The 27,626-nt window shown below is 46.1% G+C and overlaps 1 protein-coding gene across 2 annotated transcripts; it reads left to right on the top strand.

Moving 5' to 3' along the window:
- On the top strand, nucleotides 1-27,225 carry SMYD1 (SET and MYND domain containing 1). Of its 2 annotated transcripts, XM_063157896.1 has the most exons (10): nucleotides 1-407; nucleotides 10,823-10,999; nucleotides 12,583-12,796; nucleotides 14,009-14,139; nucleotides 15,892-15,930; nucleotides 18,589-18,781; nucleotides 21,868-21,960; nucleotides 23,539-23,702; nucleotides 25,192-25,360; nucleotides 26,796-27,225. In XM_063157896.1, exons 1-10 carry the CDS (start codon nucleotides 271-273, stop codon nucleotides 26,952-26,954), a joined length of 1,476 nt encoding a protein of 491 aa, XP_063013966.1. In that variant the 5' UTR covers nucleotides 1-270; the 3' UTR covers nucleotides 26,955-27,225. The 2 variants fall into 2 exon arrangements, with proteins under 2 accessions (XP_063013966.1, XP_063013968.1); XM_063157898.1 differs by lacking the exon at nucleotides 15,892-15,930 and having other exon boundaries at nucleotides 2-407.
- Nucleotides 27,226-27,626: the final 401 nt, after the last annotated feature.

Here is a 27,626-nt window from a genome sequence, read left to right as displayed (position 1 = left end):
CACCCCCCACGTCACTTTCGGAGAGGGTTTTCCTAATGGAGCAGAACCCCCAGCCCTGCCCCGTCCCCGCATAGCTCAGGGCTGCTGGGCAGAGCATCTCCTGCCTCCCCTGCTCCCACCCCCTGGCCCTGCTATGGGCATCCATGTGCCCAGGGGAGGGGGCAGAGCAGCCCTCCCTTTATAAACCCACAGCACACCCCAGCTGGCAGCAGTGCCAGGAGCTTTGCCTTGCTCCGAGACACCCACCTCCCACAGCCTGGGCTCCCTGGGATGACCAAAGGAGGAATGGAGTCCGTGGAATTGTTCACAACCGAAGGCAAAGGCCGGGGATTGAAAGCCCAGAAGGAATTCCTGCCTGGGGATGTCATCTTTGCAGAGCCAGCCTACGCAGCCGTGGTTTTTGACAGGTAAGAGAAAAGCGTTTGGAAAGCTCAGGGCAAAAATAATCTCGCTGCGAAATTCCATCGGGGTGGCTGGGTAAAAGTTTGGAGGTGCCTGGACGACATCAGAGAAGGATCAGAGGGAAGTCAGAAGCACTTCTGGAGAGACACATTCACAGTTCGCAGTGAATGTCCTTGCCAGGGCTCAGACCAGCCTGCTCACCTGCAGGAGGTGCAGTTTGTGTCCAGGGTGTGACCTTGCAAGGTGCTTGGTGGTGCAACCCTTGAGAAAAGCAGGGAAAGCGGGATGCACTCAGTGCCTCGCGGAAGCAGCAGTGCTGCACTGCAGGGAACTGCCGGGAGCCAAGGCAATCCAGGTACAGCAGCCCCAGACTGGCCTTGCTCAAGCCTCTGGTGGGTAATACATGATAAAAGTGAGTTCTGTGGTGCTCTGCTCATTCTACCACCCCCAGCTGCACTTGCAGCTCCATCACCGCTGCCCTGGAGCGAGGAGCTGGTGGGGATCAGCGAGTGACACTGTTTCTGTTAAACGCATTTAATATTTACAGCTGCCGGAGCCAACTGGAGACAAACGTCTGCTTCTGCTCTTTCACGAGGCTGGTTTTGAATTTATGCTCACACTGATGTAGCCAGACTCTGAGTTCTGGTGCAAGGATATTTTTCTTTTCTGCCGCTTGTTTTAATCGCAACATTCACCCAACCTGTGCTGCTGGTAGGTGCCCACTCCTGCCCTTTGGATCAGTGGAAGATTCGCTTAAATAACCTGGAAGAGAAAAGATGCAAAAATGGTTTCTGTGCTGATTTCCATTGGATTAAATATAAATTAAAGCCTCTGACACAAATTAAATTTCTTCAGCCTTATAATATGGTAACTGAGAACAGAATGTGGCCCTGGTTTTTAAACTGAGGGCTTAGATGGCAGCTGAAGGTTTAATTCTGAGCTTAAGAAAGTTATGAGTGTTCATCAAGGGCATCGTGGTGAGTCCTGAGACTGAATTTTTAGCCCCAAACAGCCAATGACTCCAGTAAATACCCTGCACACCTAACAGGGCTGTGAGCAATTCTGTTTAGCTGAGTTTGTCTAATTAAATCAGCTCTGCTAATGAAGTCTGGGGCACAAGCAGAGGCTGTGCTGCTGCATTAGCCCTGGTGATATCGTAGCTGAATCTGCTCAGTGCCACTGTGTGATCTGGCAGCAGCAGAGAATTGGATATTAAATGGGCAGAGGAAGAAATAAGTTTTTTATGTGTCTTTCATTCACTGTTTCTTTGTCCTTTAACTGCGGGTGAACGTGATTATGAATCTTTGCCATAGCAGGAGTGACACCTTTAGTTTTTATTTTAATATGTCCTTGCAAGAGCTCACTTTAAAAATGCCATTTTTTCACTTTAAAATGTTGAGTTCTTGAAGTCCTAACCCTGAGCTCAATTCCAGGAGTTGGTGACAAAATCATTTCTCCTTGATGTGTCCTTTTAGCTCTTCAGTCAGTATCTCAGTTTCACTCGTGTCACTACATGGAATTTTGTGGTGATTTGCTTTGGAAGTGCTATGGACAATTATTTCTCTCAAATGCCTTATTCAAAATACTTTTCTTTTTTAAACAGCTGGAAACATCTTGGCTTTTGATGGTGGGTTAAAAATATTTTTTTCTTCCATGTGCAGTGTGGCACCATGCAGAGAGCAGAGCAGCCCATGTTGAAGAGCTGCAACTTTGCTGCATTTTCAAATGTCACTGGTGTAATGTGAGACAAGGGCAGAAGCCAGCACAGCTCAGACTGCAGGCTGTGCCTCAGGCTGAGGTTTCCAACAGAAAAGCTCAGATGTGTTTCCCTGCTTCCCTCCCTTCCTGCCCAAGCTGGGCTTGTGCAGCTCCCAGAGGGCAGGTGCAGAAGTCAAGGTAAACACAGCCCTTCTCTGCAACTGTTGAGCAATAATCATGGATTCTGACCCTCCTGTGGCACATTTCATCCCAAAGCACTGAATTTGGGTCAGGGGTGAAACACAGCCCCAAAACCTCTGAAACAGACCAAATGCTTGCTGGTAAGAGCTTGGCAGGATATACCCTGGGTGTGAGATATAATGGAAACACACATTTTTCTTGTGGAAATTACCTTGATGCTTTTCTTCCACACCTAGGGCTTTGGCTTTAAAGGTCCCTTGTGTTGCTATCCCTGGGTTTCAGCTGCATCAAACTCCATTGAATTAAGTGCTGTCAAAGAAGGGTTGCCTGCATCCTCACATTCTTTATTCCTGCAAGATTAAATCCACACCTGGCCTTGGTAGCTGGTTTTACCCTAGAGGAACTGCTGTTGCCTCTGCATGGATGAAGAGCCCAGTGAAGGGGCATGTGCCTTTCCTAGCCCACAAACACAGGTGTTAATCTCCTAAAATTGCTGTTGAATCTACACTATTAAAAAAGGGTCTCAGTCTGCACAGGGAAACCCAAAATCCAGAGTCCCTCATCCTAACTCAACTCAGTATCCCCCATGCCTTGCTGAAAGCACTGTGTACTGTGGAAAAGGGATTCAAATTGGAAGAATTGCTGGGTTTAAGCTTTTGTCTCAGGCCCTACCAGATATGTGACCAGATTTTCCAGAGATCTCAGCTGTCTCTGTGCATAAAGACCACACAGATGCACCAGAGTGCAGAACTGGTCTCTGCTTTGCAGCCCTTTGAAGAACTCAGTCCTTTGGGAAGTCCATTCCCAGTCTGTGGGTACTGAGACCCTGAAATCCTTCCCCTGATTTGCTGTTGAAAGGTGTCTGGAAGGCAGCTGCAGTGCAGAGGCCACACAGGGATTTCTGTATGGCTGCATAGGATGGGCAGGCAAAGCAAAGGTCTCTTTGAGATTAGGAGGAGCAGCTCTGCAGAGATCCAAAACCATTGTGCTGTCCAGAGCACAGCTTGGGATGGAGACCAGACCGGGATATCAGCCACAGTTCACCTGGCCAATAACCAGATGGTCAAGTTTAAGGTCAGTACCAAGTTACACGTGGGAGCTTTGACAAGCTGCCAGGCAAATCAATCAATGCCCTTCCTGCACTTACCCAGAAAGTCAGGGCTGTTATCACTGTTTGGAGAGGTTCTTCTATCAGCCCACTATGGATCCAACACATATATATATATTTTATATATATATTAAAAAAAAAAATATATATATATATACACACACACACATATATATACATATATACATATATATGCATATATATACAAATATATACACATATATACATTTATACACATACATATATATACATACATATATATACATACCTATATATACATATATATACACATATATATACACACACATATATATACATACATATATATATATACACACACATATATATATCTATAGACACACACATATACATACATAAAAATTATACATGCATATATAAAAAATTTATTTATATATATATATATATATATATATATATATATAGTGGATATCACAGTACAGACTCCAACCCGACTTACATGTGTAGATGGAGATGGATATCTGGACAAACAGACACATGTGAGGAGCTGTCAAAGTAATTTGACACCTGCACTTTATTGATGTCTGTCTTTCAGTAGGGGGCTGAGTTGAGGAATTGAGATTTTATTTTGCTAGGAAAAAGGACGAATGTTTTCTTTGACAAAACTCTATCATCAGGTAGAGCCTAACACTGGACTTCTGTGTCCAGACGAGTGAATCCAACAATAAATGCCGATATAATCAATGGAACTTTGTATGTGCAGGGAACACAGACATCTACCTTTGAGCTGAATGGCTTTCTAGACCCTTTGGACACATCTTGGTGTCTGAATCCACAGGCTGCATCCCACCCTGGAAAGCCCTGAAGGTCACAGGGGCCCTGAAAGCCCCTGAAGTTGTTTACGGTGGTGAGGGTTGTGCTCTTCAGGCCAATGATGCTCATCTGAGCAGCAGTTTTTTACACAGTGCCAGAGACTATTAATCCAGAAGAACGTAAAACTCAAAGAAAAATGAGGTTCCTATAAACACCAGCCAGCTCACAGTCAGATTTTAAGGCCAGAGCATGACTCACAAGGCTAACCCTGTTCATTTCAGGGGGGTTGCACTAGGGCTGGGTGACCTTTAAAGGTCCCTTCCAACCCAAACCATTCTGATTTTATGATTTTATAACTCAGTTGCTTCACACAGTGTATACTTAGTGTTGACTCCTGTATCAAACCTATCTGACTGAGAGCAGGCTGCTGCTTAAAGAAATGGTGAATAGTGATGGCAAAGGGGTGCAGAGCTCTGTGTGATTTCCAGGATGAAGTGCAGACACAGCCTGATCTCTGATTTACCCTTGCTGTCACCAGCTGAAATATCACCCAGAAAACACCACTGTCAGGCTTTGCCCTGAAGTAGAAAGCAGAAAGCTGGAAATGCATCTTCTCAAGGGATTCTTTGCTTTTGTTGGGGTAATTTTTCAATTTGCAAGGGCCCTGAGCCTCTCACCGAGGCTCTCTCTAACCCTGCCTCCCTCTTTGCTTTCTCCCAGGTCTCCTTTCCTCCACCACCTTCCTGGCCAGGCATTCCCAGTGCCTGGGCTCAGGGTGCTCTGTGTGACCTTCTCCTCTGGCACATCCCTGGGCTCTCAAACCTGCAGGAGTTTACATTGCCTATAAGCAAGGGGATGCCTCATTTGTCTCTGTCAGCCTTTGCCAAGAGAAATTTGCTCTTTGACCAGCAGGATTTGAGGGGCAGTAGTCGAGGGAAACAGAGTCATGTGGTGGAAAATCGAGATCACCTGGAGATCTGCTTGATGAGGGATCTGCAAATGCATAAAAAACTGAGATCATGCAAATTTTGCATGTCTTTTGATGTACAAAGAGGCCAAAAACATTTTCCAAGGAAATGTGGGGAGCTCTTCGATTGTAGTTAGGATGACCTAGACGTATAAAAAATACAAAATTTTCCATAACAGCATGACTGAAAAGATTATGGGAACAAATTCTTTGAGCTGACACTGATAAAAACTGAGAGCTAGTGGGATCATATTCATATTTTAAAAAATGTTCTGAGGTTTGATTTTTTATTACTATCTCATTTGTTCAAAAGCCTAATTAAAACCTGAGAACAAACCCAGATTTTTAAAAGAAAATCTCACCCACACCTCTAAGAAAAGGCTGGGAAATCTTGTAATGAAAGACTAAAAATAAAATAGTCAAAAATTAGTCTAAAATAAATCCTCCTCTCAAATCAGAAAAACCAGGATACCTCATCCCTGACATTTTAAAGATGAAAGCACTAAACTCCAACTCCTTTTAAAAGGAGCAAACCCATTCTTATGCTAATAGTTCATCTTTAGGTAGCAGGTGCATTTTCTGAGGCTGCTGTCTTTAGTGAAGTGCTACAGCCTCTGCTTTGAAAACCAAGGAGACTTTGCCCTACATCCTCAGCTGTTCTTATGCTGCTCTCTGGAGCAGACTGAGGAGAGAGATGCCCTGCCAAGCAATCATAAATAGGATTTAGGTGTGAGTTAGGCCATCTCTGTGTGTCATCTGTGGTGTACAGCACAGCAGGGACCCATGTTTAACCGTGTGGGAGCCACTCACTGTGCCAACCATCTCCTCAATGAAATCCTCCTTGGTTCTTTGCACTAAAGCCATCTCACCTGGCTTCACCAGGCCACTGAATGAGATGTTTTGTGGACTGGGTGGCAGATGTTTGTGCTGTGCATGTCTCAGAGATGAGGTTAATACATTAACAGAGATGAGGTTAATACTGTGACAGTGCTCAACCCTGGCAGGTCCAACAGACCTTAATCTGTCTGAATGCAATCCAAGCAGTCACAAGAGTTGTTTCTTGTGCTTTCACTGCAGGCTGGGCTTGCAGGAGCCATGGCTTAGCTGTCAGTGCTGTGTTCCCTCTTGCATTTGTTGGCTGGCACATTGAATCACTGCTTTTGTCACTGCAGCTGCATTCAGGATTAGTTGGAGTTGTGTGTCCGACCAAGTGTGGGGGTCCCAGTTGCTGGGGTCCCAGTTGTTGGTTTCTCTGGGTTTGGATTGAAGGCACTTGAGACAGTAATTCATGTTTGGACTCAGGTGTTTATTATTTCTGATCAGTAAAACAGTCTCACTGCTGTGAGTTCTGCAGCTTTTCATTAGAAGGCACAAAATGCCCAACAATCTCTTGGTACAAGGGCTTTTAACACTAAACTATCCAATTAAGAACTGACACCTGGATTATTTTCCCTTTTAACCCAATAACTGGTCCCACAGAGCCCACAGTGCAGACTGGTCTGCCCAATTACAAAATGCCACCCAAACCCATGGAGAAGAAGGAGGAAGAAGAAGCTGAAGAAGAAACCCAGGATGACACCCTGTGCCCTCCATCTTGCTGCCATCCACAGCATACCAAAAATCCCAAACCCTCAATTTCTCACCCAGTGACACACCTGCACTGCTCTCTACAATCTATTGCACACTTTTGTGGATTCCAGTCCATCTTGAAGTCTGGGAAACTTTCTCCATGGATGAGGGTCAGAGTCAGAGCTGCCCTGGGGGTCAGGGCACCCCAGAGCAGACACAGAAATATTCCTGGTGCTCTGGGTTTGCACACCTAAGTGACACCAGAGCACATGAGCCCTTCAGAGTTCAGCTTGGTTGATGTTGGGGTGGGAAGGAAGAGTGGCCAAGGAAACCTGAGGCTGCCCAGAAAGTCATTCAGTGAGTCAGCCAGTGGCATCTGCCCTCTGTGTCAGCCCTAAATCCTGACCTGGCAAGGATTGTGGTGGGCTGGAGGCATCACTGTGCTGAAGGAGATCCTGGTTTGGGCAGGGTGAGAACCAGTTCTCACTATGTGTGGGAAAGGGCACTGATCACCCCAGGGGTTGTGAGGGCACAGGCAGAGCAGAAATGAGTTGTGCTGCCCCTGTGAGGAAGCAAGGGAAGCTGAGCAGCAGGACCCAGAGGGTTCAGAGCTCCAGGGTTCCTTGGGGGGTGCCACAGCAGCAGGCACCTCCCCAGGCTCCTCTCCAGGGACTTCCAGTGCTGCCTTTGTGCCTCGGGTTTTGGCTTTTATATTTTTCACATTCTGTGCTGCTTTAGTGTGTGGGTCTGGGCTTCACATCAGGGGATGGTGAGCTCTGTGCACAGAGCAGGGGAGACAAAACAATTCCTGCTCCAGCTGGGCACCAAGGACAAATGACCCAAATCTCAGCCCCAGAGCACAAACACCGTGGGCTGGAGAGAGAAAAACAAGCAGGGTGGGACTGCATGGGCTAAAGCTGGAAGGGGACAATGAACTCCAATATGCAAATGGAGCAGAACTGATAAAAGTGAGAGACCTCATGACCACTCGTGCATTTTATGACCATTTTTTGTGACCAATTTGGTTCACCTTGGGTGCAGCCCTGGCTGGGCTCCTGTGCTGCCCAAGGTGCATCCATTGAGGAGATCCTTTTAATAAATCCCTGCTTTATTCTTTAGCTCTGTCCAGCCTCTGCTCTAGGCCAGCCTTCCCAAGGCATCAGCCTGGCCATGCAGCACCCTGCCCACACGGGTGCATGCTGCTCTCTGTACTGGAGGGGACACCTGGGACACCTGGAACCATTTTGGGTTGTGTTAAACACTTTCTGGGCCAGACAGAGGAGGTTTCATAGACCGATGATTTCCACAGGCTGAGAGACTTAAATTTAATCTCAGGCTGCTCCACGTGGAGAGCCTCAGCTTTGCAGAGGGGAGGAGAGAGGAGCCCGTGGGCCATGCAAGCCTTTGGTGCCTGGGTGTTGTGTGTCTCAGGACAGGTGGAGCCAGAACCCAGCCAAGGAGAGCCCCACTCTGTCCTTCCCTTTTGGGGCATCCAGCTCTGAGCTCCTCTGACACAGCAGGAGCTTCACAGCTGCCAGGGGGCACCTGGGGGATTTAGGAGCTTGCAGATGTTTAAGCAATTCTGGTTGAAGTTTTATGTCTCCTGATTTTTTTACTGTGCCAGCAGTTGAGCCCAGGCCTCTGGAGTCCTGATAACACACAATATCAACAAATCCAATCTTCTTTGAGACCATTTTGGGGCACAGAGGGTCCCATAATGGTTTGTTAATGGCTGCAGTGTTTCTTACACTTGCCAGTCAGGTTGCCTGGGAGTAATTGTCCCTGCAGTTTCAATACCGTAAGGGCTGCTGATTCTCTTTCTCAGAAAGTCTTGTACAATGTTTTTGGTGCATTTCTGCATCTCCTCAGAAATGAGGGATTTCTAGAGCTGGTGGTAAGTTCTGCCAGCCAGGTTTGCTTTGGAAAATCTGGACACCCATGGTATGAACAGCAAAATGCAAAGTCAGCATTTCAGTATTTTTTATTTTCAGGGAGCAAACTGAGGATAGAGAAGCACCTGGTAGAGGACTTGGATTTTTCTGCACCACGTTCCCTTCCAACCTGTCATTCTTCTCTACAAGGAAACTTTTTTTTTTTTTTTTTTTTTTTCTTTTTGACTGCCCTTAAAACACCCGGGTGGCAGGAGGGACCCCCATTCCCCATGTGAGATATCTCCCTGTGCTTCCTGGCATGTGGGTTTATCAGCTCCCTGGCTCTGCTTTGCCTTACAAGGAGTTTAATCTCTCCTGCACCTCTCTGCCCCCCTGACCTGACAGCTGACAGAGCACAGCCTCACATTTCTCACCAGCTCTCAGCTCTCCATCATCGGGCACAGTGGAGCTGCCTGCATCCCCCTTCCCACACACATTTCCCCCTGCCCCATCCCAGCTGCTTGCCTTACACTGGGCTCCCTCCAGCACTGCTCACTTTCCCAAACCTTTTTATCCAAACCTCATTTTTGCACGTGGTTTTGTCTGATGTGGGTCATCCTGCTTTTAAATCTGTGCCCCTCTTTATCCTGCAAGAGCCACGGCACAGGGTAGATTAAGTCAGCAGCTCACACAATATTTTCAGAGAAAAGAAAATGCATTTAAAATGTACTGTGATATAAATATAAATATGCATATGTATGTGTGTACCTATATATAGGTATAGTAGAGACAAAGGAGAATCTTTGGGCTGGAATCTCTGGGGCTGTGAGTCTGATTCCTGCTTGTGGCACATCCTCCCTACAGGCTCATCAATAATTTGTTTTTCATTTCCCCATGCCTCAGTTTCCCCACTCTGCACCGTGCACAATTATAAATGTTCCTTTGATCACGAAGCCTCTGTGGTCCCTGAGGTTTTTGCAGTGAGGAGAACCTCCCTCCTGGCACCAGCAGTGGCTGAGTGATGGGAATTTAAATTCTCCTGCACTGTCAAGCCTGGCTGGAGGCCCAGATGAAGTGGGTGGCTGCCTGGAGAAGCAGACAGCTGCAGACACCAAATCAGGCTGTGAAAAGCCCTCCCTAGCAGCAAGGGGAAAGTCCCAAAATTTTTTTGGATAGGAGACCAAAGTGTCTCCCCCCCTCCTTCTCAGTGAATTAAGTTGTAGGAGCAAAAGCTGGACAACTGAAAGGGGATATGGAGGAGGTTTCTGCTCAGTATGGAACCATGGACACTCTGAGAGGGAGGATGTGAAGTCAGACTTCATTATCCCCCAGCCTTGGTTACGGTTACATGCACACAATTGTAGGATGCTTCTTGGAAATCCTGTTTTGAATCCCCAGAGATGAAACACCCCTTTGGAAGGGGTCCCAGTTATTCCATCACCATTTAACTTACAGCAACAGCACCAGGCAAGAACACAACAATTAAGCTGGGTGGGATGTTTCTCCATCCTCCCCAAAAATCTTGAGGGGTTCATTGTTGTGGTGCTGAGAGGGTCCCCAGGATGAGGTGAGAGATGAGAATCTGACTGCAAGTTCTCAGAAGGCTGATATTATATTGTATATCATATTGTATTATATCATATAATATTATTATATTGCATTATATTATATTATATTATATTATATTATATTATATTATATTATATTATATTATATTATATTATATTATATTATATTATATTATATTATATTATATTATATTATATTACATTACATTACATTATATTATATTATATTATATTATATTATATTATATTATATTATATTATATTACATTATATTATTATATAATATTAAAATTATATACTAAAACTGTACTAAAGAAAGAGAAAGGAGGCATCAGAAGGTCAGACAAGAATGAGTAATAAATACCCATGACAGACTCAGAAAGTCAGACACAGCTGGATGTGATTGGACAATAATTTAAAACAATTCTCATTTTTGGATAAACAATCTCCAGGCCACATTCCAGAGCAGCAAAGCGTGGAGAAGCTGAGGCTTCTCATCTTGCCAGGAGAAGAAATCCTGGTGAAGGGATTTTTCATAAAATATCACGGTGACCGTTCCTTTGTGTGCAGGGATGCAAAACCGGCAGGAACTTCGCTGGGCAGAGCTGGGGCCTCACTGATGCAAGGTGTCCTTGTGTCCTTGCAGCCTGACCCACGTCATCTGCCACACCTGCTTCAAGAGGCAGGAGAGGCTGCACCGCTGCGGGCAGTGCAAGTTTGCCCATTACTGCGACAGGACCTGCCAGAGAGCGGCCTGGCTCAACCACAAAAACGAGTGCTCTGCCATCAAGAGGCATGGCAAGGCACCCTCCGAAAACATCAGGTGAGAGCTGGCCCCTGTGGCCTGGGAGAGGATGGGACAGACCTGGGACACGTTCTTCTCGTGGCAAAGAACAGCTGGGTGGCCTGGTTTGGGCAAGGTGGAGGTGGGAGAAGGTTTGGGATAGGCCAGGAGCATCCCTGAGATGGGGAAGGTACGTGGAGGAGTGTTGTGAGGGTCCCCAGGACGAGGTGAGAGATGAGAATCTGACTCCAAGTTCTCAGAAGGCTGGTTATTATATATTATATTATATACTAAAACTATACTGAATAAAGAGAAAGGATACATCAGAAGGCTAGACAAGAAATGTTAATGAAAACTCATGACTGACCAGAGTCCTGACACAGCTGGCTGTGATTGGTCATTAAGTTAAAACAAGTCACATGCTGGGTAAATAATTCTCCAAATCCCATTCCAGAGGAGCAAAACATGGAGAAGCTGAGGCTTCTCCTCTTGCCAGGAGAAAAAATCCTGGCAAAGGGGTTTTTCATAAAGTATCATGGTGACAGAGGAGCATCAGTGGTGCAAGAGATGTGTTCCTGTTTGGTTTTTTTGGTGCTGGGCCTCAAAAACTCTGCATGTGGTGAGGTAAACCTACCCTGCATGGTTTAGGAAGTGTGGGGAGCTGGGGAGTAGGTGGGAAAGTGAAAGAAGAGATGGGTTCTTCCCCAGTTTGCCTATAGGATACATTAACTTTATTGTATTTGCAGGGATGGCCTGACAAAGGCAGGAATGATGAATCTGACTCCATGTTCTCAGAAGGCTAATTTATTATTTTATAATATTATATTATATTAAAGAATACTGTACTATAGAATACAGAAAGGATACTTACTGAATGCTAAAAATATAATAATGAAAACTCCTGACTCTCTCCAGAGTCTGACACAGCTTGGCTCTGATTGGCCAAAGAGTGAAAACAACTCCCAGCAGAATCCAATGGAACAATCACCTGTGGGTGAACAATCTCCAAACACATTCCACAGGAGCACAACACAGGAGAAGCAAATGAGATAAGAATTGTTTTCCTTTTCTCTGAGGCTTCTCAGCTTCCCAGGAGAAAAACCCTGGGCGAAGGGATTTTCTCAGAGAATGTGAACGCCACATTAACTTGTCTTCACGTTCTGGCTCCACCATAAAAAAAATGAGAGGAATCCTCAAGGAAATGGGAGCAGCTGTGGAGGGCTGGGGATCTGTAGAACATCTCTAGATGAGAACACAGGTGCTGGGTTCAAACCTCTGCATCTCCCTGTCCTTCAGAAGGCTGGGGATGCTGACCATCCATCACCCACTGGATGCTGAGCCTGTCTCAGTCGATCTACCTTCACCATTCCCCCCAGGAGATGAATTTTGATGAATTTTGTTTTCCCCACGATGAATTTTGATGAATTTTGTTTCCCCATGTTGAATTTTGATGAATTCTGCTTTCCCCACAATGAATTTTGATGAATTTTGTTTCCCCACGATGAATTTTGACGAATTTTGTTTCCCCATGACGAATTTTGATGAATTCTGCTTTCCCCACGCTGAACGCTGCTCTCTGCCCGCGGTGCTGGTGCCATGACCCGTTGCTGTCCCCTGGCCAGGCTGGCTGCCCGCATCCTGTGGAAGATGGAGCGGGAGGGCACGGGGCTGTCCGAGGGCTGCCTGGTGCCCATCGAGGAGCTGCAGAACCACGTGGACAGCTTTGGGGAGGAGGAGAAGAAGGAGCTGCGAGCTGACGTGGAGAGTTTCCTGGAGTTCTGGCCGCCCCACTGCCAGCAGTTCGGCATGCAGCTCATCTCCCACATTTTCGGGGTGGTACGTACCAGGGGGGCACGTGGGGAGGGTTTGTAATGCCAGCTCGGGGAGAAACTCTGCAGCTGGCCTCGTGAGAGGATGGCTGACCCCATCCCATTCCCCACCTGCTTCTCCTCTGCGCTGACACTGGGAATTGAGCCATAGCAAAGGCTGAAGCATTTTGTCTGTCTCAATGTGCAGACAAGTGGTTTGCTCAACCTATTCAATCATAGGTGCTGCGTTTTCATCACAAGTCCCACTGGGCATCCCTCTGCACCTGGGACAGCTGAGAAAGTATATTTTTAGTGAATACATCCAGAATATATTTGAATATAGAAGATCTGGTTTAGTAGATACATTAATGTCTACTAATATTGTGTGAATTAGTTTTTTAACATTGACATAATATATACAATAAAAACAGTAAGACCCTCTGCCCGTGGCTGCTGTGCAAGACAAGCCTTTGCCACTCCCAGTACAGGGAGAGGACACAGCATGCTTTGGTACCCACACCACAAAGAAAACCCAGTCCACTGCACACAGGGAGACCCTATGTGCTAGTGACCAGCACAGCTTGTCTGTGCAGGAGCAAGGAAGTACAGAAAAACTACAGAATCAGTTCACAAAGGAGATAAAACTATTATCAGGGTAAAATAATCAGTAGCTGAGTTAATTATTTCCTTTGGTTTATCCTATCATGTGTTCTCTTTGTAGATATTTCCATTATTTATGCTTGTGACTAAAAACGGCTCTGTTCATAGTAGTGTATCATATAGAAAAGTGAAATAATTCATTCTTGGAATATATGTCATGCAAAAGTAGTAATGCTGAAAATTCACAGCAAAGAGTAGTAGCTGGTGTTTATGAGCTTTGAGGGCAACCCAGCAAACATGACCAGGTCCAATACAGCAGTCAAGGTAATTTCTAACTGATACCTGTTTCCAGGAGTGTGAACTTTGCTTTCTGCTTGAATTGCCTCAAAGTCATTTTCCTGTGACCTTTCTCTGGATTATTTTCAGGAACCAAATATAAGGAAATCAATGCATGGCCAAACCAAGTTTATCTTAGGCATCCCAAGTGAACGCTGACAGCAAATATTCTGTAACATTGACTCAGCTCTGGCCTGCTCCCTCTGCACGAGTCCTGCATTGCTTCTCTTCTGATGTTTTATCCCAAATGGAGTTTCAGCTTTTTCTGCTTTAACCCTTCTCCCTGCCTGTGTTTTGGGGCTAGATCAGCTGCAATGGCTTTACCCTCAGTGACCAAAGAGGACTGCAGGCTGTTGGAGTGGGAATCTTCCCCAACCTCTGCCAGGCCAACCACGACTGCTGGCCCAACTGCACTGTCGTCTTCAACAATGGCAAGTGAGTGGATTTCTGTCCTTTGGTGCAGCAGGGATGGATCCTAACAGCCAAAACTCAGCAGGCTCTGCCACCCCCAGGGTCAGGTTCCTGCCCCAGAAAATTTATTCATTCTTCTTTCCTTCTCTAGCTCAGGAAAAAAAAAAAAAAAAAAAAAACCAACAGTATTTTCTTGCTGAAGACAAACTGGTTTCTCTCCTTGTTATTTAAAAATTTGTCATCTGATGCACTAACAAATACATAAGATTTGACCCCAAATCCAGCAACCAGCAAAGAATTTTCCCCTGGTTTCTTATGAGTTTTGTAACTAGTCTCAAAATAGGTAGCTAAAGTAAGAAGCAGCTGTTTAACTCACCCCTTATATTGAAGTCTCATTTATAGATAGTTGAGGAGTAATTCTACCTGCAAATTTCAAGGATTATGCTGAGTCTACAACCCAAGAGTTTCTTCCAACTGAAGCTTGCACTCAGCTGTGTATCACACACAATCTGCTGGTGTGTTTATGACCATTCCTAACACAACCCCCATCTGGTGAGAGTGTGCCATCCCAATTAATCACTGACTAACTCTTTAGCAACGGGACTTTAGTGACAGATGGGATTGTAATCTGCAAGCAGAGTCACCTGAGAGTGCAGGATGCTCTCAGTCTCTGGGCATTCCCTATTCCCACCCCAGCCCTGTAAGAAAACCTCTGCAGGACGAGTGAGATGGGAAAAGATTCAGTGGGAAATGGGAGATGTTTCACCAGAGCTGGGAGTGAAACCATGATATGGTGGAGGTGGCAGCCCACAGTTTCCAAGCCATGACAGGTATAAACTGCTGCTGATTCAGAAAGTTGCAGTGTGTGTAAAACATTAACTGTGGGGAATTGCTTGCCAAAAACTGCACAGCCACAGGATTTCCTCTGATCTTTCTGCTGCTTTTTTACAGCTACCTGTCTTCACTAAACTTTAGTGCTATAACTTAACCACCCCTCTTCCCCCCAGCCCCTTATTTTTTAACTAACACATTGGTTCTGCATTCCAGTTATCACTGCTGGTTTTCCCTGATAAAACTACACCAGCACTTACCAAGCAGCTGGTAAACGAGCCAAGAGAAAACAAATCTGGGTGATTACCTTGGTGGGAAATAGGGTCTGATCCAAAGTCAGCTTGGAGTCTGTACTATGACATCCAGTTGCCCTGGATTGGATCCATGGTGGGCTGATAGAAAAGCCTCTCCAAACAGCTCCCAGCAGTGATAACAGCCCTGACTTTCTGGGTAAGTACAGGAATGGCATTGATTTGCCTGGCAGATTGTCAAAGCTCCCACATGTATCTGGTTACTGACTTTAAACTTGACCATGGGGTTATTGGCCAGGTGAATTGTGGCTGATATCCCAGTCTGATTTCCATTTCAAGCTGTGTTCTAGAGAGCACAACTGCTGATGTCAGTGGAGACCTTTCTGTGCAGGAGATCCAGTCCCCTTGCTCCTGCCAAATATCAGGAGCAGGTTTTTCATGTTCCCTGACCTAGACCACTCCTAAAATCACCGTGCCAGGGCATACTCCACCAAATCCCCCATGGCCCAGTGATGGACAGTTTGGTCCTGGCAGTGCACACCAAAAGGGAAGCTCTCATGCAGCGCCACGTGGGCCAGCACAGGCAGCCCCCTCGTCTCCTGTCAGTGCAGTGTCCAGGGCTATGCCATGTACCCATTTCTTTGTTGTTGTACTTGTACATGTGTAAACTGCAGATGTTTGTTTTGTCTTTCAGTCATGAGGCTGTAAGATCAATGTTCCACACACAGATGAGGTGGGTCAGTCTTGAAAGCATCATCCTCCTCCATTACCCTGTACCCCCCATGTCTAATGGAAAAGATGCAAAGACCCCAAGGGGCTCTGTTTATTCCAAATTCCACTTTTCCTCTTTTCTAAACTTCTCCTCTTCCCCTGTGTAAAGCCCCACTAAACCCAAACCTCATTTAACTCTGCATTTTGTAGTAAATTAAAATAATAGTAGTAATAGACTGTTTTCCCTAGGGTGAATTCCCTCTCTGCCTTCCCACCCTCTCCCTTGGCTGCCTCCCTGTCAGTATTTCCCCTCTCCACTTCTCATTTCTCCTCCCCTGACCATGGCAAGAGCATGAAAGTCAGAACAAGGTCTTGCTAATCTTGTACAGCCCAAAATAAAGCCTTGCATATTAGGAGATGAGAAATGACTGTGTTACTGACACACTAAATACTCCATGTTTCTCCTGCAACAAACCGTGCCCGAGGAATGTGTTGCCTACAGGAGCAGTAATACCATGAGATGTAGGTTTCAATTCCTTTTTATCATAATCCATGATTAATGTTCCACCTTTTAATGATGCCACTGTTACCTGATCCAAACTAAATAAATCACAAAAATATGTGCAAAAAAAGAATCTTTGCTTAACTCATGGCATTTGGTATATTATAGTCAGTGTTCTTAAAGGGACACTGTTTGCCTTTAAAATTTAATTTCAAGCAGGCATGCACTTTCCTCAAAGAAGATGTGAAATATATTTGAAGTGCTTTTCTTCACCACTGAATCTTACTCAGTACATTATAGATAGGGCCATAAAAAAGGGGAAAAAAGAGTTTCAGTTCTGATTAGAGTTGCTATTTGGGGCAATTTGAGTTCTGAGCTGTCAGGCACTCGCTGTGCCTGTGCGTGCACTATCAAGGTCCCTGCTGCTCGTGGGGAAAGAGCCCTTGAGAAGCTCAGTGGTGTGCTCCTGGCCGACAGTGTCTCTTTAACTACAGTATTTAAAATATGCCATGTGTTTCCTGGCTTACCCCAAAGGCTATCAGTGCCCTCCCCACAAGGGATGGCTGCTTAAAATACCCCTGTGGTGCTTGGGCTATCAGGGGCATCATGAAAGTCAGAGGCTTGATTTTGCTTCTCTGGTTGCATGGCTCGCTTTGACAAGGATCCTGTGAGGTGTGAACAGGAATGTTTATATGTGTAAGCTTTTCAGCTGGGAATTGCTCTTTTTTGTGCACTTCCTCCTGGAATAGCTGTTTGCACCTTTCTCTGTCTGGCACTTTCCTGTGGTTGTGACATAACTAATAGCTGCCCTTTGTGACAATGGCATGTTTGGTGGTAAATTTTGTATGAAACTTGTTGCTGATATGGCAACACCCAGAGAAGATCAAGACCAGCCTTGGAGAAGAATTTTGACAGCAGCTTTAGCAGAGCTGGAAGACTCAGAGCTACGCCCTTGGTACTGAGAGCCTGTAACAGGAATTCCAAGGGAATTTAAAGGGAATTACAGGAGAATCCCTTTGCAAAAACATGATCACACAGAATAAGTCCTGTCCTCCCCAAAAAGCTTACTGCTAAAGCACCAGGTGATAGCTCTGCCACCTCTGTCTTTAGTGAGGCTTTTGTTGGGTTCCACCTGGAGCCCCTCATGCTCAGGTGGGAGCCAGCAGGTCTCCCCCAGGTCCATCTCGGGGCAGACATGTGCATTAAACACACTGTTGAGCTCACTAGTAGCTGGGAGAGGAGGTGGATACAAAAGAACCCCTCACAGTTGGTATTTGATAGATTTTTTCCCCCAAATTTCTGGCCAAATTCTCTAGCCAGTTGTGCCTGTTTAGCCCCTACATCTGAGAGATGGCCCAGAGTTACTGGGATGTTCAGTATGTAGAGTGAAACAGCAAGGGAATAGTTCTGAATCTCCATATTATTTAAGACCTTTTGCAGGGAATGAATAAGGGAAAGAGAGATACAAGGGTCTGGCTTTCCAAATCCCATCATCAGGGGCTTGCCATGGATTTCAGTAACAGAGACTGGCAATTGAATTATGGTAATAGGTCAAATGAGCTGTTTAAAAATAGACTCTCTCCAGATAATTACTTCTAAGCTTTTATGTGGAAATGCATGAACAGGGTGAGGGCATCTCTTATGCAGCACCCAGAGGGAATTTATCTTAACTTTTCAAAGTGAAAACGATACTGAAGGCAGCAGAGCTCGGGATCTGGGAGTATAGCCAGGGGTGTATGGGTAGCATGCAAAACAGCACTTAAAAAAAGACCCCAAATCCAAACTCAGCATTTTGGTGGGTATTTCTGATCTCAATGGTTTTTGTTATTTTCTTCTGGTGAGATCTGCAACAAACTAGAAATTGATGTTTAGGCTGAGCCACCATGTGGATAAGTTATTGGGGCCATAATCTCTCTATAGCTCAGACCTTTACATATCCCTACCAGGGACTTGTAGAGGGGCAGGAAAAACTGCAGTGAGTGTGTTCATGCCCTGCATTCAGTTACCAGGCTGCTGTTCACCTCTGCACTGCCTCCCTGCAGCCTCAAAGCCGTGCCTTGGGGCCAGGGCTCACCTCTGCAGGCAGGGCAGGCTGCAGGACTGTCCCTGCCGGCTCTGTGGCTGCACCTCTGCTTCTGCTGCTTCTCCAAGCGCACATCCCATCTCCTGTGCCCCCAGGATCGAGCTGAGGGCCCTGAGCAAGATTTCCCCGGGGGATGAGCTGACGGTTTCCTACGTGGATTTCCTCAGCCTGAGCGAGGAGCGGCGCGCGCAGCTCAAGAGGCAATATTACTTTGACTGCGCCTGCGAGCACTGCAAGAAACAGCTCAAGGATGACCTGATGCTGGCAGTGAAGGCAGGGGAAAGCAAGGTATGGTTTGTCCTGCAGTGCCCAAACCCAGTGGTGGCTGCTTCTCCTCTGCCAAGGCATCTGTGGGTCTCTGGGATTGTGGCTTCTCAGCGGTCTCGATAGGAACATGGTCAGATTCTGGCAATGTGAAAAAATGAGAACAGAACTGGACCTTGATTGGGCACAGCAGCAATTCAAGCCCACCATACAATGGTGGGCTTAATCCTTATTATGCAAGGACAGTTTTTAATTTTAAAAAGCCCCAGAAGTTGCCTTTAACCTAAAAGTCCAACAATAGACAGAATGCAAAAATATTGGAAAATTAGGTGTAGAGCTGACAAAAAATGCTGGCATTTTGAGATTGTTGTAGTTTTTTGTTTGGTTGGTTTTTTGTGTTTTTTTTTGGTTTTTTTTTTTTTTTTTTTGGTGTTTTTTTTTTTTTGTTTGTTTGCTTGTTTGCTTGCTTTTTGTTTCCTGAAAAACTGCAAGGGACTCCACATTTTGAGTGCAGAAAGAGAAACGTGTTGCAGGTGATCCATGGTGACAGTTCCAGCGCTGCTGGAACTCTATGGTTTCCACCATCACGCTGGCTCCAGGAACGTGGGAAGCCTGAACTTCCAGTCCCTCTTTGCAGAGGCCTGTCACAAGGAGTTTGCACCATCACTTGACTTTTTTGCATGCTTGCTGCAGGCAGACTGACTGTGAGGAATTAACATGTTGAACTGCTCATTTTCAAGAAAACTTTCTTTTCCTTGGAGGTGTCACAAGCCATCCAGTAGGAGGTATAAGGCTGTGTCTTGCTGTTGGCGGTGGCTTGGCCAGCAGCTCCAGTTTTTGAGTGTGCTGGCAGCTCTAAGAGTTTCTTTTTAGTTACTCTGCTCAAGGATATAATTGCTCATAGGTTTTGTGATCTCTGGCAGTGTTACCTTGGGGATTTCTACTCCTGCAAGCTTTATAAAGTGCATAAGGGAAGGCAAAGCAAGGCAGAGCAATAAGTGTACCCTTTCCTTGCTGGGTCAAATTCTCTTCTGCTGCAAATGACCCTGCTATAAACCCATTTTACATCATCAAGCTTCATCTCACAGCTAATGCTGACAGCTGTACCTCTCCACTAAAAATATAAAGCTGTTCCAGAGCTCAGTTCTCTGATGCAGAAGGATTTTTATCTGGCTTTCAGCAGGAGTATTTTTGAACACATTCTCCAGTAGACAGCATAAAAAAAAATCTCATCCCTCATTCAACACCTGCTGTCAAGTCTTGACTGAACAGTGAGACCACGAATCACAGAATGATTTGGCTTGGAAGGGACCTTAAAGATCATCTCATTGCATCTGCCCTACCATGAGCAGGGACACCCTTCCACTAGACATGCAGCATCCCCTTTTTGTGAGCACAGCACTTCTGGGGGAATGTGCTCCATAGCCTGAAGGGCTTGTGCAGAAAATCCTGTGAGTATGCAAGGTGCATGATTTCAGCTATTAAAAATACACCCCATCCACAGACAATAAGCATCCAGGCTGACCTCACCCTCAGAGCACGTTGGCTGTGTCCCATTTCCTGAGCTCAGGCACGCTTGCCTGGGGGCAGCAGCACTCACAGCTGCACGGAAAAAGCGCCAGGAATACATGGGAGATGGACAGCTCCCATCCTCAACAGCTGCTCTGACCTCCAGTCCTTCACCCCTTCCAAAGAGCAGCAAAGTTCCCATTGTTTGTAGTGGCAACTGACTTAGAAGTCTAGTAAAGGCAAGGGAGGATTTTTATCAGACAAAGCCACTGTGGAAATGCTGTTTAAGGTGCCTATTCTGGGAGTCTTGACTCAGAGAGCACAGCAATGTGATTTGCACTGACATTAACATTGACATTAACATTGCCTTTGTGTGTGCTCTGTGCCCCAGGACACCCTGTGCTGCCCAAACCTGATTAGCTGCAGTAGCTTCAGTATAACGCTATAGAATAATAAATCATAACACAAATGTTAACATTTTGTTAACATCTCTAACAGATAGGGGTAAATGGATCTGAAAATTATGGGTTTTCCTTAAATACTAGACTTCGAAGAGGATTTCCCAACTAGATGAACTTCAGATTCATCAAAAGTCTAATTGACCAGGTGTGGAAAAAAGACAATAGGTCAGTCCTACAGTCCTGACTCCCAGTCTTTGCATCCTTCATTGCAATACTGGGACTCTGCTTTTGATCTACACCCAGAGGTGTCTCCTGGCTGCTGGCTCTGCTGTGTGTCTCCAGACCAGGATCTTCCCAAAAATTCCCAGAGTCATGTGACTGTGGGCTGATTTCAGATTTCCTCATTTATTAAAAGGAAGACCACGACTGATAGATACAATGGTTGGGAAATGCAAATTTGAAGGGCTCAGAGAAGCAGAGGATGAATGGTTGTGCTGGATATCATGTTATATTTCAGTATTAAGATAATAAAGAGGTGACAGCTAATTATGAGCTCATTAGTGTTTTGCCAGGTGTTCCCAGATGTGCTTCATGTCTCTAAAATGCATGGTGAAACACAGACTTCTTTGAGGTGTGCAGGAAAACACATTTCCCTGTCGGGGTGCAGCTGAAATCTGAGCTTAGCTATCTTAGGGAATTTGGAACTAATGACAGCATTTCTCAGGGTAGGTAAAATTCAGGGATATTTCCAATTCCACCGATCTCTCATTCCTCTCTAGCAGTTGCACTGAGAGCACCTGACACCCACCAGCTGGTGGCTTTCACAGCCTCTTTGGTATCTCACAAGACCTCTCCGTTGCAGGGCGAATTCTGCCCCTTCTCCAGAGGGGAAGGGTGGTGGGGAGGGTTGAGGAACCCAGGCATGCATCTCAGAGGCACATGGCCACTACCCTGATGGGCAACACTCACTGAAGTCAGCAGGACCTCCACCTTTTGACCTGGAACTGGGACACTGCAGCCCATTTCAGCCTTGGGCAGGTCTGAGGAGCACACTGGATTTGCAACCAGCAGCAGGGAGTGGTGATGTGGTGGGAAGCATCCCACCAAGCTGATTTGGAGCAAGCATCCTTCCAAGCAGTACCTCTTGGCATGTGTGAGGCAGTGCCTTTTCCTCACTGGTGTCCCCTCTGCTGTCCCCAGCCCTCTGCAGACACGGTGAAGGAGGTGATCCAGCTCTCCAAGGACACGCTGGAGAAGATCAACAAGGCCCGCATGGAGGGACATTACCACGAGGTGAGACCTGGGGCTTCTGCTCTCTTGCTGCACACATCCTGCCCAGGAAAGGAGGCCTTGTCCCCCTCTAGATTCACAATTTATGGATGAAACTGTAAAGCTCAGCCATGTCTGAAGCACCCCAGACTAACTTCTTTCATAGTGATGACACAAGGAGATTCAGGTGACTTCCAGCACCTCTGGCCAACACAGGTGTTGAAGCTCCTGGGTGAAACTCATGAGTTACAGGGCAGGTGTAGCAAAGACAGTATGGATCAACCCTGCCTCGAGTACAGACAAACCCATCCGTGGGATTGTCTTTGCTCAAGGACCAGGTTATACATGGTGGATAATGCAGAAAGATGGAACAACACGGTGTGTGCCTCAGGGAGACCTGATTGTGGGATGAGACTCTGCCAGCTAGCCTCTAAAAAAGGACAGTGGGTTTGGAAGTGCAACAAGACCATCAGGGGTCTTTGTGTTGATCTCTTTAGTGCTCTGTGTTGCTCATTTGTTGGGTGCTGAGCACAGGTGTGTGATTTGGGTGAACCATGTCCCACCTTGGAGACCAAGCTGCAAGGGCAATGGGTGAGAAAACTCAAGTAGTTTCTTTTTTCTCTCTCTTTTTCTCACCCAGGAAATATTTAATTGTTCTCCTCAGAGAGCACTCCAGGTTGAGTAATGACCTCTGGGTTTTAGCTGTCTTTGGGTAAAGGCTGAAGCCCCCTGGAACAGAAATCTGGACACTGACTCATGGCTAGATCAGGTGTGGAACAGTGCAGCTCTGTGTCTCCAGCTCCAAGGGGTCATTAAGAGTATTCCTTGCACTGAATATTTTCAGGAGGCTGGTGGATGGCACTGGGGTATGAGTCCTTCAGGCACTTGGTGTCTCCTGAGCAGTAGAAGTCACTTTTTCCTCATCAGTTTTAGGAGTGTAACCCTGGGAGAGAAAGCTGCGAGTCCCAATCATTTTCCTAGGCTGAATTTTCTCAATAAATCAAAGCACATCCTCTCTTCCCCAACCTTCAAGGGGGCTGGCTCAGCTCTGGGACTGGTCTGGACTGTGCAAACCACAGGGTCTTGGGGTGGCAGCTTCAGGCCCAAAGGTGTAGGAATGTGCCTTCTGTAGATGGAGTCACAAAACTACCCTTTGTCCCCTTAAAAAGGAAATAAGCCCAGAAGTTTTTTCTTCGATTGGGTGAAAAAAGCATCTTATATGCCTGGAGGACTTCACCACAACTTAAGGATAGCTAATTGGACAGGAGCCAAAAAGTCCTGCCTGGGCAGTTTACTAGAAAAAGAAGAGAACAAAGAAACCAATCGCTTTTGTGAGGTGTTTTACCAGGGACAAGGACTTCTTGCACCTGGATCAGTTTTTCTCTGTAAATACAGAGTTTGTTATTTTGCCTTTTATTAAAACCTTTTTGCTTCCAACACTACAACAGAAGCCATCCTGCTGATTTTATGCCTTCTAAGGTAGCTGAGCTATCTTGGTTGTGAAACAGACCTCCAAGAGCTTATGAGAGCTGGCTTGAGGAGGCTCCTGTTTAAGCAAGGTGCTTGGACTGACCCTTCCTGTCCTGCTTCCTCCACGCCCAGGTTGTGAAGCTGTGCCGTGACTGCCTGAAGAAACAGGAGCCTGTGCTGGGGGACACCAACATTTACCTGCTGAGGATCCTCAGCATTGCCTCCGAGGTGCTCTCCTACCTGCAGATGTTCGAGGAAGCAGCTGACTATGCCAAGAGGATGGTGGATGGCTACCTGTGCGTGTGTGCCCTTCTTATGGCAGCTCTGTGCTCCTGCCCTGCTCAGCAGTGTGCCACAGGAATCACTTTCTTAGTCTGCTCCCAAGAGGGCAGTGGTGGTGAAATTAATATGGGAACCTTCTTTGTACCACCAGACAGAGAGGGATCCCTTCCTAAATGCACAAGGGCTCCCAAATGCCTTGATTTACTAAACTGGAGCTGGCAAATGGTTTAGGGACATCTTTCACTGGCCATTTTGTTTTGTCTCAGAGGCATCTCAGGGCTGCCCTGACAGCAAGACACAGAGCCTGGGTGCAGGACAAAGAGGCTGTGACTGCAGGAGATGCCTGTTCCCTGCACGCTGCAGGGAGGAGAGGTCAAAGAGAAACATGTCAAACATATCCCCTCACTCCTCAATATTACATGGATTATCTCGTGGCTAATTATACAGTCCTGTGGTAAAAGCTTAGTGAGAATAAAGAAATTCAGGTTTAGATCCAGGGTAAACCTCACATTAAAAATTACGTGCTTTATTATTACTGAGGTTTTATAACAGGACTGATGAGTACTTAACAGAAGGAGGAAAAAAAAGGAAAGAAAAATAATGGAAACTGTGAGAAGAGAGAAAAGCCTAATTTATCATCTCATTCACCTTCCTGCTGAGGAAATCTCACACTAATTTCTTGACTTTTGGTCAGTTTTACCCAAAAGGCCTGTTATATTTTGTTCTTTTGCAGAGGGGTGACAGAGTCCCCTCCCTGGCTTGCAGGCCTGACAAGCAACTTCATGTCTCAGCCCTGGTGCTGAGCTGATTGACTGAGAGAAAATCCCTTCCCCTCTGTGTTCCTCAGTTTTTCAGACCATGGTTAGGACCTTGGTAGTTTCCTTTCTTGCTTTAAGTGCCAATTCAAAATTCCAAGGAAGCCCTTGAGGGCAGGTCCAAGCAGCTTCTAGTTCTGCTTCAGCTTTCAAAGTTGGATGCAGAGGAGAGGTTTCATTTTTCCCACCTTAGGCACTGAAAATTCCCAGATAAAGGGATGCATCTGCAGAGGGTGAGATGAACATTTCTGGAGCTTCTGGAACCACCTGTTTCTCTTCCTGCTTTGAATGGGGAACTGGTGATTGTTGCATTTTTACCCCACTAAGTGTGTCAGGTTAAGCTGCTGCCCTCTGAGCTGTAGGGTCAGATCTGTGTTCTGCTTGTGCCAAAATATTGACAGAGCGTGGTTTTTCTCTTGGCAGGAGATGACAGAGGTTGGCTTTCTCCAAGCCAGGAGCTGAACTTTCCCAGTTCACATCCCATCTTTCATAACTCATGACCCTGTACAGCCCCGTCCTTGAGTAATGTGTCCCCTCCCCTTTCTAAGAAGGGCACATTTCAAGGGCATTAGCTGCAACAGGCTCTTCACCTGAGCAAACAATCTGCTCTTTGGCAAACATATCATGTCAGTGACACTTTTAGGAACCCAGATTTCTCCTGAACTAAAATTACCCAATGTTTTCCCAGGAAAATTTACCATCCCAACAACGCTCAGCTGGGGATGGCCGTGATGCGGGCGGGAGTGACTCACTGGCACGCTGGCCTCATTGAAGCTGGCCACGGCCTGATCTGCAAAGCCTATGCCATCCTCCTGATAACCCACGGACCTTCCCACCCAATTACCAAAGACCTGGAGGTAGGTGCCATCTCCTGCCTTGTCTCTGCTCTCTATCTGGGCAAGATATTAGCCAAGCTGTAGAAACAACCACCTGTAAGAGCTGAGAGATGTATTAAGTGCTGACTGCTTCTTATCAGCGATGTAGTTTTATATAGATTCTGTTACATTCTGCTGGGAAATGCATGTCCTTTCTTATTGGAAATATTCATCCCTGAAAAACAGCTTTTATTCTGCACCAGAACATTCACAAGAAATGGCAGCTGAGCCCCTGAATCTTCTTTGAAATTGCTGTGCCAAAAGACAGAGCCCCGCTCATGCTTCCAGCAGGCTGATTTCACTGCTCTCAGATGGATGACATTGCAATTTGAGTATATCAAATTACATGTGGTGGATGTGCCCGGTTTCCCACCTGATTTTCTTTATTGGTGTCCATTCTTCTTTATTTACCACTCCCCACTCCTCCTCAGCAGCAGTGTGTTTTTCCTCAGATGACTGATAGGTGCATTTCCTAGCTTAGAGTCAAGAGTGAAGATCCCAGGGAATTGCATCTGCTCAGATATGAGGAATTATTTACAATTGCAGCTGGGGATCTATCATTTCTGTAGCCCCTAATCCACTTCATGTGACCTGTTTGCTTCATAGAATTCTCCTTTATTACCTTTAAAAAATTGGAGGATACCAGATGAAATCCTTTATTGATGTCTTAGTCCCCATATAGCAGAGCTATAACCTTTATTGGTGCAATTTTATATCTTCAGAAAAATTAGTATCTACTACCTAAAGCCAATCTGTTGACTGTTTCCATATGTGTAGCAAAGGATGAGACACAGCACCTCCATTTCTGTGCTTCCCTTCACATTTTAGGGAGAAAATAGCAGATATATGACACAGGCTTATCCCTGTGCTCCTAAACCAAGAGTTGAATAAACACACAGACAGGTGTAAATATATATCCTGGAATCCCTTCTGCTCCTCTGCTATAATGCAGCACTAGGAATGACTGCTGCTGATGAATTCTGGGGGGGGTCTAAAGGGTGCAAATATGGGATTAAGCACCTCTTGTCTCTCACTTGATGTGACCCCACCCTGGTGATGGGCCACCCCAGGGGCCAGGCCCAGGGTGTGGATGGGAAGTGCACTCATTTCCTGGCTCTGCACAGCATCACCTCCAGGTCCTGCATCACTTTTTGGAGTGTGAGGCTTCCCAGCAGCCTGTGGAGAAGCTGGATGTGGGAAAGGCTGATGCCTTCTTCAGCAGGCAGGCAAATGGGAGTGGGAAAGGAGCAGAAATCTGTGCCCAGCCAGCTTTGGTCCTGCTGGTGGGACACTGAGGGCAAGGTGCCTCGGCCACTGCATGGCCTGGACCACCCCTTGGGGACAGAGCCTGAAAGTGGCAGTGTTTGACTGACGTGCTTTGAGGTCCCTGTGCCACAGTAACCTGCTGTGTCCCCAGGTCATGCGCGTGCAGACGGAGATGGAGCTGCGCATGTTCCAGCAGAACGAGTTCATGTATTACAAGATGAGGGAAGCTGCCCTCAAGAACCAGAAGATCCAAGTCATGCCTGAGCCCAGCAACGAGAATGCACCGAGCCTCTTCCACAAAAAGGAATAAACCCAGAGCTTGGCACCAATTCATGCCTGCAGGGTACCATCACCCGTGGCACTTCCACACACTGGGAATGTCATACAGCAATGGGATACGTCCAAGGATTGTTTCCAGTGGCACAAGTCTGACAGAATGGACCTGCTGGGGAGCATCCTGAAAACTCTTCTGAGGGCTTAAAGCAGAAGAGGTCCTGGCAGAAAAAACATCCCTTTTTCTATCACTAAGGCATTAAATAATCAAAGAAAAAAACCTGTTATAAAATTATTTACATTTTTTATTGGAAGCGTGTTTCTCTCTACACCCATCCTGGTTCTGAATTCCTTTGTTAAATTTTGATTGATCTTTCCTAAGGGGTTCTACCACTTCCTTGGGATGACATAATATCTTTCCAGTGGTGTCCAAGGGACGATAGAAGTGGGAAGCCAGTCCCAAGAAGTGTCATGTTCACCTGTGGGCAATGAACGCAAACTGAACAAGACCCCACAAATGGTGTTTTGTGTTAAATGATATTTTTTCTGATGAAAAACTGCTGGAAAATGATTTTGCAGCTGGCACAGGTGCAACATCGAACTGTGGGCCATTTGCAAGTGAGACTAACTGGAATCCTTACATCAAGATAAGTTAATTGAGATTAATTATTCTCCTTAGTTACAAATCAGAAAATGACCACAGTGATGG

This window comes from Melospiza melodia, chromosome 5 (assembly GCF_035770615.1).
Source record: "Melospiza melodia melodia isolate bMelMel2 chromosome 5, bMelMel2.pri, whole genome shotgun sequence".
Taxonomy (NCBI): Eukaryota; Metazoa; Chordata; class Aves; order Passeriformes; family Passerellidae; genus Melospiza; species Melospiza melodia.
The sequence above is the reverse complement of the archived record's forward strand: the minus strand, read 5'-3'. Positions and strand labels throughout refer to the sequence as shown.

What these genes read in the sequence shown, in the direction of transcription:
- SMYD1 (XM_063157896.1), top strand. Translation starts at nt 271, where the DNA reads ATGACCAAAGGAGGAATGGAGTCCGTGGAATTGTTCACAACCGAAGGC. An exon ending in TGAAGGCAGGGGAAAGCAAG is followed by an intron (nt 18,782 to 21,867) that starts GTATGGTTTGTC and finishes TGCTGTCCCCAG; the next exon opens with CCCTCTGCAGACACGGTGAA. An exon ending in AGGATGGTGGATGGCTACCT is followed by an intron (nt 23,703 to 25,191) that starts GTGCGTGTGTGC and finishes ATGTTTTCCCAG; the next exon opens with GAAAATTTACCATCCCAACA.